General features: G+C 41.0%; 1 protein-coding gene across 1 annotated transcript in view; it reads right to left on the reverse strand.

The window, feature by feature from the left end:
• Nucleotides 1-16,126, reverse strand: part of huwe1 (HECT, UBA and WWE domain containing E3 ubiquitin protein ligase 1) — a 39,981-nt gene extending 23,855 nt beyond the window's left edge. Inside the window, 33 exon segments of the mRNA XM_029435363.1 lie at nucleotides 509-718; nucleotides 720-747; nucleotides 879-1,001; nucleotides 1,101-1,317; nucleotides 1,464-1,643; nucleotides 1,737-1,849; nucleotides 1,933-2,066; nucleotides 2,454-2,699; nucleotides 2,835-3,011; nucleotides 3,129-3,186; nucleotides 3,331-3,533; nucleotides 3,616-3,707; nucleotides 4,122-4,299; nucleotides 4,631-4,737; nucleotides 4,979-5,059; nucleotides 5,224-5,325; nucleotides 5,403-5,510; nucleotides 5,677-5,782; nucleotides 5,907-6,047; nucleotides 6,142-6,269; nucleotides 6,360-6,510; nucleotides 6,724-6,824; nucleotides 6,910-7,078; nucleotides 7,162-7,209; nucleotides 7,330-7,407; nucleotides 7,545-7,607; nucleotides 7,703-7,855; nucleotides 7,977-8,183; nucleotides 9,147-9,245; nucleotides 10,552-10,621; nucleotides 10,815-10,864; nucleotides 14,375-14,444; nucleotides 16,009-16,126. Coding sequence (XP_029291223.1) covers nucleotides 509-718; nucleotides 720-747; nucleotides 879-1,001; nucleotides 1,101-1,317; nucleotides 1,464-1,643; nucleotides 1,737-1,849; nucleotides 1,933-2,066; nucleotides 2,454-2,699; nucleotides 2,835-3,011; nucleotides 3,129-3,186; nucleotides 3,331-3,533; nucleotides 3,616-3,707; nucleotides 4,122-4,299; nucleotides 4,631-4,737; nucleotides 4,979-5,059; nucleotides 5,224-5,325; nucleotides 5,403-5,510; nucleotides 5,677-5,782; nucleotides 5,907-6,047; nucleotides 6,142-6,269; nucleotides 6,360-6,510; nucleotides 6,724-6,824; nucleotides 6,910-7,078; nucleotides 7,162-7,209; nucleotides 7,330-7,407; nucleotides 7,545-7,607; nucleotides 7,703-7,855; nucleotides 7,977-8,183; nucleotides 9,147-9,245; nucleotides 10,552-10,596 — 3,846 coding nt within the window. The 5' untranslated portion in view covers nucleotides 10,597-10,621; nucleotides 10,815-10,864; nucleotides 14,375-14,444; nucleotides 16,009-16,126.
• Between the last annotated feature and the right edge of the window lie 172 nt (nucleotides 16,127-16,298).

Consider the following 16,298-nt stretch of genomic DNA (forward strand, 5'->3'; position numbering starts at 1 on the left):
GGATGAACCACACCTGCTAAAATAGAGCTTGTTGGCCTATTGCTGTGCATGATGTATGCATATGGGTGTGGTTTCCATTTTCTGCAACTTACAAAGATCCAAGTAGGATCAAAACGTAGTCATTAATCATTTTAAAAGGGTCATGTTTACCATGTTCACAAGAAATCCAAATCACCTACCTACCCCTGTGTTATTTATATTCTTTTGACATTTTGAAAGTTGCATAGGTCATAGAATTGTTTTTATGACCCTCGTTATTTTCTCAACATGGTATTAAAAACAAAAAGACAAAAGAAAACCATTTTTTAAAGAATGCAGGAAGGAATCTCACAGTGTCCATCATTTCTCATTTCCCCGGTGAATGTGTTCTCACATGTTTACCCACTTGAATACCACAAATAATGTAAAATTGACTTGGCATGTTGAAAACACAAGCTCACAAGTTTTATCAGTTTCATCTGAAGGCAGCAATAGACTAATTTGAATTATATAGCTAGTGGATACTGACCTTCTGGGTGACAATGAGGAACCTAAGGGCGCTGAACTGGGGCATGGTGGGAGTGACCCCAGGCATTTTAGCTGGCAAGGAATGGGGTGAGTCTAGCACAGTGCTTGGGTTCACCATCTTCTCCACAAGCATTAACCAGGCATCCAGGAACTCCCCTGTCCCATCAGGTAGATCAGTATGCTCCAGACCCTCAGACACAGGCACCTTTCCCACCCATCGACAGGGCCCAGTTAAATGTCCTGCACAAAAGCAACACAACCATTAACAATTCTGTTTAACATATACATTAAAATATTATGGCTATTAGCAAGCACATATTGAAGATAACATACTTATTGATTATAATGTCACTGCATACAGTGGGACTTACTCAAATAAGGCATCATGACCTCCAGAGCAGAAGAACTTTTGCAGCATGAGGTGGTAGGGGTACTTCCTCTCATCAAACAACATGGGGGATGTGAAGCCCACTGAGCAGATGAAAAAGGTCAGCCTGCCAGACAAAAAACAAATGAACACTCCATATCAGCTGTGTGTGATGCACATATAACAATGGAAACCTGTTATTAGGGGGTAGCACGAGGGCTCTTACCTAAAACGAGGGGTGGGTGTGTAAGGTGGAGGCTGCCAACTCAGACCCTTGGTGAGGAGCTTCGTCAGGGCAGAGGCAGTGGCCCGGGCAGCAGGTGTGGGGGTGGTTCCTGTACTTGTGGCATGGTGGGAGCGACGTTGGCGCACTGGAGAGCCCACACACAGCTTCACCAGCAGGCCAAAGAGCTCAGCCAGAGCCCTACCTAATCGAGACGAAGCTGGAAAGACACAAGGAGGTTAGTGAGAGACGATAAACTCATGGGGATTTAAGGCAATTTAATTTAATACTTTTATTTTTATTTAATGATCTGTTAAAACATTAACAGAAATAAAACTCGACAGCGTGTGATAAAAATGATCTCACCAGAGAGTAGCGGTTTAATCTGTTTTATGCGGGTGGCCATAGCTGGGGTAAGTTTAGACTTGGCCTTAGGGTCTGTTGCAGTGGGTTCGTCCGTCTCCATGGGAGCCAAAGTGTCCCCATCTAGACCCATGCCTTCCAACAGTCCACCAGCAGATGAATCCACCGTCACGGCCTCAGAATCTGCTAGATAAAAAGGTAGGAGATTGGAATTGTTTTGCAGGTGTTCCAGGGATATGGTTGTTTTCAGTGAACCAAGTTAAATGGTTAAATTACCAGTTCTCCTGGAACCAGGAGCTGCGGTTGCTGCAGTGCTGCCAGATGGCTTCTCCTCTTTGGGCACCAGTTTCTGCATGTCAGCCTGGCCAAACTCACATCCTGGTGGCAGACTGTTGGGCACAGGCAAGAGGTGTTACAGGGTCACAGCTGATCAAACAGTTGAAAAAAGGGGGCTAAAGGATAAGAGATTCACCTGTTAGGCGTGCAAAGGGACAGCAGTACGGTGCTCTCCCACACCAGAGAGCAGTAGAGCTGACTGAGCTTGTTGAGAACACTCAATCCCAGCTGGGATCCCCACTGGTTGACTGAGATAGCTCTGATCTCACTCTGTTTGGAAAGAGAACAGAAAGATTAAGAGCTGCTGAACCATTCTGAAATGGTCAAACATTTGAAGAACCCTTTATAGCTTTAAAACAACACAACTATTTCTGAGTATTTATCAGTCCTTAACTTGTCATCTTATTTGCAATTTGAGCATAACTGTGCACATATAACCGAGGGATGTGAGGAATAGATTAGTCAAAACTAGCTGTGAAAAGTTAAATACAGTGCCTATAAAAGTATTCACAACATGTTTTATTGTTTACATCACTGGCAGTACAGTGGCTGTAGATCTTTTAAACACTGATCACAAAATGAAAAGACAACAATTCTCTACAAGGTTGGGTGAGAGGGTGTTAATTCTGTTCATTAAGAAAATACATCCATATTTACCTGTCCTACTCTGCAAGTATGGACAAACATGAGGATGTAGGCATGCGCTGCAGTAAGAGCATGTAGCAGTGGTGTGGCACGGGCTGACAACGTGGCGTCGGTGACATGGCCCGCGTTAGCCAGTTCTCTGAGAAGCACAGACCCACCAGGCACCTCAATTGGTCGATGGAGTGGCTCAAGAGATGTAAGGATACTGTCCAGTTGGCATAGGCCCTCCTGGAGTACCTTAGGCTCATGAGAGAGAGTCTAAGGGAGAATATAGGGGAAACACTTTAGTCTAAATTCAGCAAAAGGATGTTGTTGTTTTTTACCTCAGGTTAATGTATGCAGTTCCTGATGAATAAATAGAAAGAAAAGCAGTGATCCATCTTTTGTGCTCACCAATATGGACTTGCAGACACCAGCCACAGCCTGGCAGGCAGCAGAGGTGGGAAAGTCTATGGGCAAGTTGGGAAGGCCCAGAATGGAAACCAGAGGTAGGAGCCCCTTCTGGTTGACAAACTCCTGACAGTGGTCGTCTGTGGTGTTGTTGCTTAGAATGGATTCCACAAACTTCATCTAGAAAACACATGCATTGCAAATCAGTGACTAAACTAAGAAATAAGGGGAGCTCTGTTATAAAGCTTCACAACATGCCCTAAACAATACTAAAACTTTCCAAGAATCCACACTCACCACATTCAGAATATAATCCATAAGAGGAATGGGTATGCGCTCCTCAGTACCCACAACCCTGCAAGAATACAAACATCAAAATGACTACCAACTAAAATATTTGAAATCTAGTCAATTAACTTGGAAAAATCAAAGTTTGTAAAGAGTTGTTCTATTCTATTGTGATATGAACTCAGCGTCATACAGTTCAAGTGGCACTGACTGTCTGCTGCTCTCTGGTTCCCCCTGCTGCTGGCTAAACGTGTGGAGGGCCTCTTCTTCCTCTTCATCCTCACTTGAAGCTTCTTCAGCAGCATGGCTGGAGCGTGCTGGTGGCACTGCCACAGTGCCATCGGCTTTTTGGATAGATGGTTTCTGACAGATGTACTCAGGGGCTCGACCTAGGTTGCAGATCTCCTCCAGTAACTGTAACACAAATGTAGCTTTAAGTACCTTGTAAAACCATTTACAGACACTAAAAAGATTCATTGTAAATTAGGTACACTACCTTAATAATGGCAGTAGTAGCATCAGTCTTCAAAGTTGGTTGGTGCCTCATGAGCTCATCCACAGCACTGCCCAAGTTGGATGCAGTGTCACCTGAAACCAAACACAGAACATGTCATCCAATCAAGCAGGTTTTGACAGACGAAGAACTAAATAAGGATGCATCCACACCAAGTCATGCATTGCGGCGAACAGCGCAGGGTGCTGCAGGGTCACTTAAATGGCCCATTTAGCGGCAAGAGTATGCACAATGTCTTTGTACTCCCTCATGTTAGGCATGCATGTTGTACAGCTCTTGATAGAAGGTTCCCAATTGACCGATTGCGTTTCACGAAAAGTTGATTCCGTTTTAACTTTTCGTTGCAGGCCTCCGCCTTTTTTCTCCAGCCCCCCCATGTCCGCAGCCCAAACTACCTACATTCAAATGAATGGGAGGACTGCTGTTTTTGCCACAGTGCCTGATTAGGTGTGAATGCAGCCAAACATAGCACATGCAGACAAACTCACCCAATGGGTCCGAGCTGCGCCGCCGTCGCATGGCAGGCAGGTAGTCGGGGGACAAAAGCACTTTGAAGAGGCGCTCAAACGGCTGGCACTGAACAAATGAGTGCAGGCCTCTTGCATTCAGGCACAGGGCGCTGAACACGTTGGGGAGAGAACCCAACACCTCACGGGTAGCAGGAACCTGGAAATAAGTAACAATGAAGAACTTGCAATTAAAGTAAAGTAAAAAAATAATATATATATATTTCTTTTAAGTTGTCGTACCAGAGTTATTCCTTCCATGTTTTTATTTCTACAGAGCTTCTGTACATAACTGGATAATGCAACTCAATGGGCAGCATGAAGGCTCTTACAAATGAGTCAATTTCAGATATTAAATTCAGTACAGGTGCTTTGACAATAAAAGAAAATAAGACAGATAATATTGATTTTGAGCTCATTAACAGCTAGAGATAAGAAAAAAGGAGCAGACATTCAAAGAAATGCAGACAAGGGCAGAGCTGGAAACTCACGTCTTTGATGAGAAGGGCATGCAGCATGACATCAGTGAGACCATTATCCTGCAGCGAGGAGAGCAGGGATGGCTCCTGGAACACAAACACCGTCACAACCTCCGTCGCTGTAAACCCGAGAGAATGACACGAGCAGAGGGAAAAAGAAAAAAGAGAGATCATAATCCAAAAAAAAACATAATTTTACATAACATTAATTAAGCAAACAGAAATTTCATTACATTCAATTCACTTTTCCAGTTGACACCAAGTTTAATAGGACTTTGCAGCTCTGAAGTCAAGTGAGAGCACTTTGCTGAGACAGAAGAGAACTTGAAGGGCTTTTCTGAAATGCTACTGTGAACTCACCTAAGAGGAACAGTGAAGGGCCATAATACTCAGCATTACTGATGATGTGCTTGAGTGAGGTAGGCAACGACCCATCCATTACTTGTGAGAAAGAGAGCGCACAGACATATTAGCAACTACATATGGATAATGAAATGTATAGATCTTAAGGCAACAATGTTTTACTTGTTTGACATGTATAAACAAAATTAGTACAAGACCCTTGATCTCGAATCTATTGAACAAGCAAGAGAAGGATGACTCACCGTGGCGGATACCATCAGAAAAGGCAGGGTCCTGGATGGCTTTCTTCAAGAAATTTAGCATTGACTTTAGCAGAGCTGCCCTCTGTGGGATACACTGCATACCTAGAGAGACATAGTGTCATAATGATGATGAGTACAGTAATGGCAAATGTTTTTGTGTGCGCGTTTGCTGTGCGTACCTGCACGAGGCGCGTTAGCAGCACTGCTCTGTGCTCGTTGGTCTGCTTCTGATTTGGAACCAGAAGATGTGGACGGTCCAGGGCTGCTTTCCATGGCAACTTCTGACACTGTGAGAATACATAATGTTGGCAAATCAACACAACAGCGGGAGGATTCTTTATAGTCTATTCTAACTTGACGATAGACGAATAACCTAGAACTTAAAATATAGACTTATAAATATACATTTCTGAAGGTGACAACATTCCATAGCTCTTAGGAATAGTGACTTACTCTCCGTGTCCGTTTCCATGTCCTCAGACTCAGCAGTTGCGCTAGGCCTGTGGATCTTTGGCTTGATGACAAAAGGGCACTCTTTCCTCGACAGGTCCACCTCATGCTATATACAAAGTGATTGAGAGAGTGAAGGAGAGAAGAATGAGTGAGACCAGAGGGTTGGCAGACGTTTCAGTGACTCTGTAGCTGGAGGCTGCGGTGTTAGGAATGAGAAATGCATAACCAACCTCTAGCCTGCAGATGAAAATGGAAAGGCCGCTGTGGGACTGAAAGGCAGCCATGTCAAGGTTGGTAATGAGGTCCACGACCCGCACTGCTCGTGTCACAAAGGTGATCTGGTCCTGTTCATCACCCAGAAACTTGATCACCTACAAAAGTAAAAAAACAAATAAAAAGGCAGACTTAATTAAAAAAAGAAAAAACTACTATTGGTAATTACATATTGGTAGGATCAGGACATACCTTCAGGAGGGCTTCCATCATGCCACAGGACACAAGGGCTTCCCCTCCTGCATCATAGCTAGCCAAGTGGTAGAGGAATGAGAAGAGTGCCGTTGCAAACTGGTGCGGGTAGGGTTCCATCAGAGGATCTATGATATAAAAAAATCAAAAAGTTAACAAATAGATTTCCATTTGAATTGTCCCATTTTCTTGTGCATCACACACTTAACTGTTCTCACCAATCATTGCCTGTATACAGTTGCGCACCAACACAGGCAAGAAGCCATGGTAGGAGGCAGTGCCGGTGCAGTCGATGATGTTGGAAAGCTTGGGCGTTCGCTCCAGATGGACAATCGAAGTTAAAGTGCGCAAAGATGCAGCCTTGATATCCTGAAGAACAAAATCACATTCAGTATTTCAGAAAACCGAAAAGGGACTTGATGATACTTCTGCATTTACACTGCAGAATACATACATTAAGAAAGTAATGTTGGTCTCACAAAGCAGCTCAAGATATCTTATGTCATTTAACAAATACTGTGCAACATCCACTATGGCGTAATGACATAGCGATTAAGCAGAAAAAGCGAATTACTTTCTTACCACAAGCTGTTTGTCTGTAATCTGTAATACATCCACCAGCTCCTCTATCAAGCCATTATACAGAATACTGTTGGCAGACTCTTGGAGTGCATTTGAATACACTGCAAAAAAAACAAAAACATCAGAAGTTGAAACTTTGAACAAAACCCTTTGTCACTTTATCTTAGGAGGAAGGCTTCTACTCACCCAGTATAGAGATAGCATGCAGTCGGGCCTGCACAGCCTGCAACCTCTTCTTGTGATTTGAGAAACCATGGGCCAGTCGAATGTGTGTGAACAGCAGGGTCTGCTTGTCTTTTGGGATGTTGTACATAACCGTCAGCGACTCCATGATCTCAGATGGGCTCTCTGAAATCTGAGAGACGCATAACACGTGTAAACTGAAGAACCCAAAGTATTATTAAGCAACGGTTTATAACACAATTCTGCCGACTGTACCTTGTCAAGCTGCTCGATGTGAATATAGTGTAGTGTGTTACTACTTGTCTGCAGGGGAAATAAAAAGTTCAGAACGGTTTAGGAAGCAGTTAAGTCATCAACACAATATTCCACATATATTTCGTTTTTATTAAACAATGACTGTATGAATAAATGTCTTGGTTTTACCTTCCTCTCTACTTTGACCTCAGGACCCGGTTCAGCGTAAAACTCAAAGTGCAGTGTTGTGGCACTGGGCGGGTACTTCTGCTCATGTACCACCGGGCAGCAGCATAGTAAGAAAATATAGTTTATTAGTCTTGTTTGACAGCCTTTATTCATAAACATTAAACCAATAGTTAGATAGCTGTAGGTAATTAAACATCACACTGTAAAATTCTTACCGTCATAAGCAGATCCCTGCAGCACTCAGCCAGGCCAAAGCCATTCTCCTTACCGCCCCAGCTCTACAGAAGAGAACAAAGAGAATAAACAATACAGCTCTTTCTCTTGAGGGACAACTGGAATCATGGCAATAGGAAAACAATGGCATTCACTAGACCTCAGCCAGGTGTTGCAGACGGGCCAGTAGAGGCGTCCTTTTGTCAGATCCCAGTCTTGTGATGTAGTTGGAGCGCTTACTGAACACATAGAGCAGGTTCAGCACAGACAGGACCACCTGCATGTCACATGACGCTAACAAGGTGGTTAAGTGCTGTAAAGGGGATGAGAATGATAGATAAAAGAGGGTTCAAGTTAGTGAGCCGCTTTACTTTTTCCTCTGACAGTCCAGAAAAGCAGAATAGTGGTTGAGAGTGTACCAAGTTCAAGCCTACCTCTATGGAGCTGTAGAGGTGCCTAGAGAAGCTATACTCAATGAGCAGGGCTGTGAAGTTGAGCACTGCCAAAAGCAGGGCTTTGAGCTGTCCGTTGTCAGGACGGTCACACACCAGCAACCATGACATGTTTTCCACCGTCTGGCCTGCATCACACAGAATGCCATCAAAGCGATCCAGTAGATCCACCCAGTGGTACAGCTCACACTGTTGAAGATAAACAAAATAACGTTCAGTGATCAATCAAGTAAAGGTAAAATGTCAAAGGCTTTTTAATTTCCTTGGAGGGGACTTATTTCTGAATATAAGAAGGATTTTGGGATGGATGAAGTCTGAAACAAGCACATGACAGATTTCCTACAGTAAATTATGTAAAATGGCATGACTCGTCACAACATGGTTGATGATTATTTTATTTTTTAGCTGGCTTGTGTGTTTTTGTTGCCCATCAAGCAGTTACAGTCAATAGTTTTTCAGTTGTGACACGTGGCAATAGTGTACAAATAAAACTGCTGAAAACCACCATCCATACGATGTTTAAACACTTCCAATCTATTTATATTCAGGGTGTAGGGTACAAAATAAGCACCTTTTACTAGCCATGTGCCGGGGAAATATACTAGGGGCTAGAAGATTTGCATCACTACCTCTCTGTATACATTTAGGTATTTTAGGGTGTCAAGACCTTAAAATAATGATGTGCAGTGGCATGAGAATAACTACTGGTTAACATGTAATATCAATGACAAACCATTAAATCACCATACTCCACCACCATACATTTTTATTAACCTGTATTTATGCTGATTTGGGGAAACAACATTGTGACCATAAAATAACGATTTAGAATTTACCAACTGAAAAGACAAAGTAGCTGGCTGTTTTTCTATTGATCCAGTGTATTTCACTGAGGGCAGAGGTCTCAGCGTAAAATATCTGGAAATGGATATCTACGATGGACACATCGTTTACATAAAAAAGAAATCTGACAGTTTAATGTAGACATAGTCCAAGACATGTCCCAGTGCATGTCAAATTACTGAAAACATCGGTGTCCGTGATATTCCACACAATCATTGACCAGTGAAAACCCCGTCGTAACAGATGTATAGTTATGACAGGGTTTCCAAAGAAAGATTGATACCCCTCGCTCTTTTTTTTGGGGCGTACCTTGCCAATATTCCAGGTCTTGATGTGCTGCAGTTCAACCAGCAGTTGCTCATCACTGCAGGCCTTGAGCTTCTCAATAAGAATCCTGCAGTCGGCAGGCTGTTGGTTCAGAAGGAGCACAAAATGGTTAGTCAGTAGTGAGTGCACGGACCACCTGTGCCTCTTTTCTACTTACATAGTATAGCACATTATAACAAAACTTAGGTGTTGCTGTGAAATGCCGAGAAGTAAAAATGTGCATTTCTTCTGTGAACTCACAGTAGGGGTAGGGCTGCACAATTAATCGAATATGTATTGCGATCATGATTTTGGATTCCCACAATTAAATGAACATGATCGACCTTGGTCGCACTGGTACGCCTGACATTTAGCAAGTCTGTCTCTGTGTGTAGCATTATTTCCCCACACCCAACTGAAAAAAAGAGGCGTGTGTATAAGCGAAACCAAGCCCCGTACTCATCTTCGAGCGACATCACAACTTTAACAATATACCAGTAATTCAAAATATAAGAGAGTGAATTAGGATTTATTTTTTCCTCATGAAAAATGTTGCAGTGCCCGTTACACCTGTCCCTGAATGCCCAGCCAGACATCGGCAAAGGTTACCGCTGCCTGCTGGATCACCTGTCCCTGATAAATATAACTAAACCTGAAAACGGCCGACATTATGCATCGCATTTATTTCAAAGAGTGTGGCCAAAAGCATAATTGGACTCAATATTGATCAAAAATAATCGCAATTAGCATTTTGGCCATAATCATGCAGCCCTAAGTAGGGGAGTAACTGCGCTGCCATGTAATACCGGTCTTTTTGTCGTTCTTATGAGCAGGGCCAAACTATAACTATCGATGTGTCACTGAGCTAAAATAATTTGCTTATAGTCAACCATCCAACAAGCATTTCTGATTAAGCATACTGGCAGCTTAACAGATATAAGCCTTACAGTTTGGAATCTGCTTCTCCTTTATCAAAAATTTCAGGGAAGTGCTGTGTTCCTGCCATGTAAAGCGAAAATTACCTGCTACTGCTGCTTAAATCTTCACTACCGTTATGACTTTCAGTGTGAAGCAAAGTACAGCCTAATTGTAACCAAGATTAGCAACTGACAGCCTACTCCTGGTTATCAGTGCTCTTTTGGTCAGTACATAATGAGGAATAGAGGGAGGAATAGACACAGTTAACTGGTTAGCTAAAGAGGTGCAGGTGACAGGCGTCTGCTGTTTGTGCAAATATAAAACCTCCAACACATCAAAGTATGCAACAGCTTTTACTAAGCTCCCCTGCTAAATAAATTAAAAAAAACACTGGGGCTGTGCCTTGATTATGGGCTCCTACCACATTTTGTCATAGTAAAGATCTTGTGAGGCTAGGAATGGCCACACAGCAAGTATTAAGCATACTCACAGCTTCCGTAGGAGTTTTCTTTAACTTGCTTCTGTCGACCTTCATTGTCGAGAATCTGTATTTGATGCTCCTGTTGAGAAATTTTTATTTACACATTAGAAAACTTGTGATGCTGAATTTTAATGCATTATGATACTGAACTACTTAGATTTATATTTTGTAAATAAGCCAAATATTGCTCTTTAAATATCTAAATATTCTAAACCAATGGGACATTGAGATACAGAGTTAATAACTGTGTACAAAACTTGAAATATACTTACAGAAAATAATTTGGCAATACCCACTTAACAGCATGTTCTAGTCACTTTACCTGTAAAGAAAGAAAAGAAAATCAAACTAGCAACAGTGTCGAACATACCACAGTACAGGCAGAATTTTAAAAACGTGTACTGTAATTTAAATGGATAGCATCCAATCCATTACAGGATGCCTAAGTGTCTCCTGACTATATGTATGGAAATGCATACATAATGTTTTGCAAGTAAAGTAACAAAATACAGACAGTATCAGTTATAAATCATGAATTATGACAAAGCACTTAAATAAGGAAGGGCAGTGGATAAGGGTATATTATGTTAAAATATGCTGCAACTCACTAATGACTGATCACAAGTATTGGTTAAAATATGATATGGATACGACATTTGGTTATCTAGCCAGGTCTGATCATCACAAAGCAGACTGAGGCAGAGCATTAGCTAGTGGCTAACTAGCAACATACGACACAAAGTTAATTAAATCAAGCTGGGTCCCATTTAATGTCCTAAACCCTTTGTCTAACGTTTCCCGTACTTGGGATACGAGTGATCTCTCAATTAAACGGACCAGGGCCTCACTGTATGATTTCCTATCAACTCAAGTGACTTGACGCTGACAGGTTTAAGTTATAGCTACCTAGCTAGGAAGCTAACGTCATCCTGCTAACAGCATAACGTTATTTACCTATTGTTACCAAGTCACTACACAAATGTTGGACTGCAGTTACTAGTCACAAAAGACACTGGTTAGCTTGGTCATTGGCTACCAAAACGGTCTGACGAAAAAAGAACCGTTGGGAAACTCAACGTACCAAAGAAATCGATCGATAACGTTTGCTACGGAGTTTATGTTAGCCCCTGACCAGCTAACTGAGCTACCGGTAACGTTAGCTAACGATCCTCTTTTGAAATACTTCAAAGCATTTGAATACCACCAGAACATATAAAAGTGAGCCAAGTCACAAAAAAAGTCATGCGTGTAATCAACAGCAGACCTAACCAAAAATCCAGCCGTTTTAGCCATTTGTGCCACAGCTGTCAATTCACATCTCACAAATTAACCATGCTGTCCTGACCTGACTCTTGACTAATTTAGGTCGGGGCTGCGCAGGCCGCAAAATAAGCCCGCACTCTGCACTCCTGCACCATCCCCGTTTCAAGTAAAAACGAAACTGTAAACACAACTCGATGACTAGCGAGAGATAGATGTGTGTGTCAATTACGTTGAACCAGGTAATGTTACTTTGTTAAGGCTCTTACCCCGGTTCCTCGGCTATACAGTCGTAGCACGCGCTAGCTAGCAAGCTAGCTGCCGTTAGTTGAATAGCAAGCAGAAACGCATAATAACTCGCTGAATCATTGTCGGACGGGTCTAACGTGACACTGCGAGTTTTGTTTTAAGTTTTCGTTCAGGCAAATTAACTACTGGCTTCCGACTCGATAAAGAAGTGTGTTCATCCGTCCATTGTATTATTTTTCAGAGTATCCGCGCTTGTTTCCATAGCACATAGGCACTAGCTGTTGGCACAGTCATCATGACTCTGGGTAGTGTGCAAAAAGTGAATAACGTTACGGCAGGGAATGAGTAGCCACTGTTTATCGATGCAGTACATGTTAATATAGGGCAATTGGCCCTCTGTGAAATGCATCACTTCTGTATTTCATGTGGTCCTTAACATTTAAGTTCAACACAGGTCTCCAACTGACAACACCCTCAGCAAACGACCAAAAACACTACAATAATGATGAACATGGCTACAAATCCTTACAGTGATTTTCATCTAAATCTATCAGGTGCACAACTGTCAACTTCATCATGGGGAATGCATTTTCATATGTGCCTCACAAGTAATAAATATGTAACTGATTGAACAGTGAACGACAAAAACTAAAGTATTGAAACACAATGAATCAACTGAAGCCCATTTGGTTATAACTTAACCAGTTAGCAAAGAGGCATTCAGCATCCTAGTTGTTATGCCAGCTGATTTACACTCACTTATGACACCAGTGGCAATGATTAACTTTACTGTTGACAATTCTTCAGTTAGTTCAGTAAAAATATATTATTTTTAGCTATGTAGCAGACCAATATTGCCCATCTCAAGAAACCATCATTCATCAATGGCTTGATTCGTTCTCCTTCAGCCAGCCTGAGAAATCTACATAAAACACAATTTTGGAATCTGCCTGTTTTGGAGGTTTACATGTTGACATTTTAAAAAGAAGTTTAATTTGGTTGACCATATTATTTATATTGTGAGAAGTAATGTTGACATTAGTTGACACTATGATGGTGGAACAGTTTAATTAATTAATTAATTAATAGCAACCAATTAGCATCATTATTACTGCTATAAATTCCATCCAAATCTCACACAAAAATTCCACAACAGTGCCTACAAGTATAATGTGATTCACTGAAGCCTCTGAAAAACTGTATTCACACTTTGGGATGTTGAAAGTTCAGGAATGTAAAGCAAGCGGCTCTCTTATTTATAATATCCGATGGGATATGGTAACCGTGTCAAATAGGCCATCTTTATCCAAGATTGATACACCAATCAATGAAACGCAGTGGCTGTAAAAAAAAACTGTCAAACACATTGTGTGGAGTTTGATCTGTCCCTTACAATCATATTTTTATTTATTTTTTAGAAATATAAATGTTTCCAATCTTCCTTAAGCAGATCTTTTCCTAACTGATACCATTTTTTTTTTTTAAAGACAACAAACACTTTCAGCAATATTTCGTTTTTTTCTTATCTTTCCATTACCAGTCACAAATTCAAAGCATATTCAACAGATGGGAAACCCACTTAATGAAGCTCTTCACATCTCTGGATTATGAGAAATAAATGCCTTATTCTTAAGAGAAAATGCTTTAATATAAGCTGATATTGGTTTATCACAAATATTGACATTGTCAGGTATATTGTCAGATAATTATAATGACTTAATTTCCATTCAATTTTATTTAAAATATAATTTCTCATTATTTACTGTATTTGGTCACAACTCTTTAATATCAAAGAAAATGTCATTGTCAGATCTTTTTAGTTTTATAAGAGTTGGTGAGTTTTCTGGTGCTATGGAGGACCACAATCAATGTGCCACTGAGCTCCATTGCACTGAGGTGAAATACAGCTGATAAATGCAAATGACAATAAATCATGCCAATACCATCTGGATGGATAGATAAATAGATAAAAATCAGGGAAGAGGAAAATATGTTTGCATTGTTTAGGGTGAAATGTCCATGAGAGAAACTATACAATCCTTCATTTTTATTATTATGGAATGTGAAGCGTTTAAGGTTGTTTACCGGACAAAACAATGTAGATGCCACTTCATGAATAGACAAAATGAAGAAAATTAATTATTTTTCTTTAAAGCTCCTTTGTGTGGTTAACAATATTAATCCAAAGTAGTTGTTAACTTGTTTTGTAGTGGGGTATAGGCTTAGAAGCAAATATTGATAGCAAAATCACTGTATCCCTTATCTATTCATGTTTTACCATAACAGCTTTAGTCAATATAGTAAAAAAGTTAGCAGTACATACCAGAAACTGCTTTGGTTCAATAGCTCCACCTCTCTCATCCTTGGCTTGCGTTGCAGTTTCTTATAACTAACTGAAAACACAAACAATCAAATCAGATATGAAACACTTTTACTGACAGGTGCACACATTAGCAAAGCTGGTGAAAATTAGTATTTATGGAAATTTCCAACCCAAATGTATTAAGAAATACTTAGACAATGCTGACCAATGCGTTATGTGGGAAGCAGAATATATTAAAACTGCAAAATGCTGCATCTTGTAAACCGTTACATTCTGTTTAACACATTGCCATTGTCACTTTCAAATCCCAAGTCTGACATGCCTTGGTCAGGTCAATCAAATTTATTGTAAAAGTCCACATGTCTCATTAGGAATATCCCACAAATGAGAGCAGTGCTTCATTTGATACAACATTGTAGGCCATCACTACCACTAATTTGTCTGGAACATAAATTATCGTCATTAAAATCACAACATGTGTATGGCTACATGCAATTAACTGAGGGGCCCCACATTTTGGTTGCATTCTCATACTTTTCACCTGAGCTTTAAAGATACCCTTTGTGCCAACTAAGGACTGGTATGAATGAATAAACCAACACAGTATGCAGCATTCTTAGCAACAAGTCCACTCCTCTAGTTGTCATGTCATCGCAATGGTCTCTGAATCAGAGGATGACAAGGTCCAAAGGGGATGCTGACAGATTTACATTAAAATCATTTTGGCTGAGAGACCCACTCGCTACTTGATTTCAGAGACATGTAAATGTGATGTGCGTCAGTAAGCCTATTTGACATGATGCTTCCCCTGTCAATTATTTTACGACACTTCCCTGAATTATTACATGCATAAACAATAACGCTGCATTAACGTTAATATTAGCTTATGATGTATTGAGCTGGTCACATCACCTGCATCAGAAAATACAGTAATGACCGTGGATAGTACCTTAGTCTGAGTAACGTTACCACACTCCCCAACTCGTTTATCACTCCCAAGTTAGCTAGGTCAGTTGTAACCGTGTAAAATCAGCTCACATTGTTTGCCAATATTAAAGGTAGCTACCCAACGTTACGCAGTTAAGTCAATGGCGGCGCTAACGTTAGCAAAGTTAAAAGCTAGTTAGGTGACGTTAGCTAGGTTCACTAACGTTAGCAGTTTATGCTAACGTTAGTTACTTTAACGGCTAACGTTAGAAGATTATGAAAAGTCAAATCTGCCAACTGACAAACATTTTAACTCTCACCGGTTATTTGTATCATCATTCCCAAGGAAAGGGAGTAGTCATTCAACGAGGATACCGTTTTGACTTGTACAGAGGGGCACATACCCACACACAGTGAACATGAGTGTGTGTATGTGTGTGGCGTGTATGTTTGCGGGTTTCGCGCGAGCTAACTAGCTAGCATTGAGAGCTCCGCACAATGCTCTATCAGTGGGATCATGGCTAAATTAAAAATGGCGGTTTACATAGCAGAGGATCCGTACTTTACCCTTAAAAGACACTAGTTTTGTGGCCTCGGCTCGCAGTGATGGGTGTGAATCATCGATGGTAGTTCTTAAGGAAGATAAATGTTTGCCACCAGTTAGCTAAAGCCCATGTCAATACTATGGAATAAGTCTTTCTGCTTACCTCGAATGCGTGTTACATTTGCTTCTCCATCTTGCACTAGCGAGTGGTAGGGCAGTATGGATCTCGCGAGAATACCTGCTGCTGCGTTAACCCAGGGCACTCCCTTGCAACTGTTGTACAGAATAACGATGTAAGTGCGTCTTCGTCTGGAGGGCATACAGCCTTATTAACTGGTATTTCCAGCATCAACCTACTTAAAAGATGTGCACACGAAAGCACGCAGCAGAGTTCTCCAGGATTTATGAAAAATATATTTTAATTCAGTTTAATATGAGTGTATTCAAACTCAA

Source organism: Cottoperca gobio, chromosome 7, assembly GCF_900634415.1.
Source record: "Cottoperca gobio chromosome 7, fCotGob3.1, whole genome shotgun sequence".
NCBI lineage: Eukaryota > Metazoa > Chordata > Actinopteri > Perciformes > Bovichtidae > Cottoperca > Cottoperca gobio.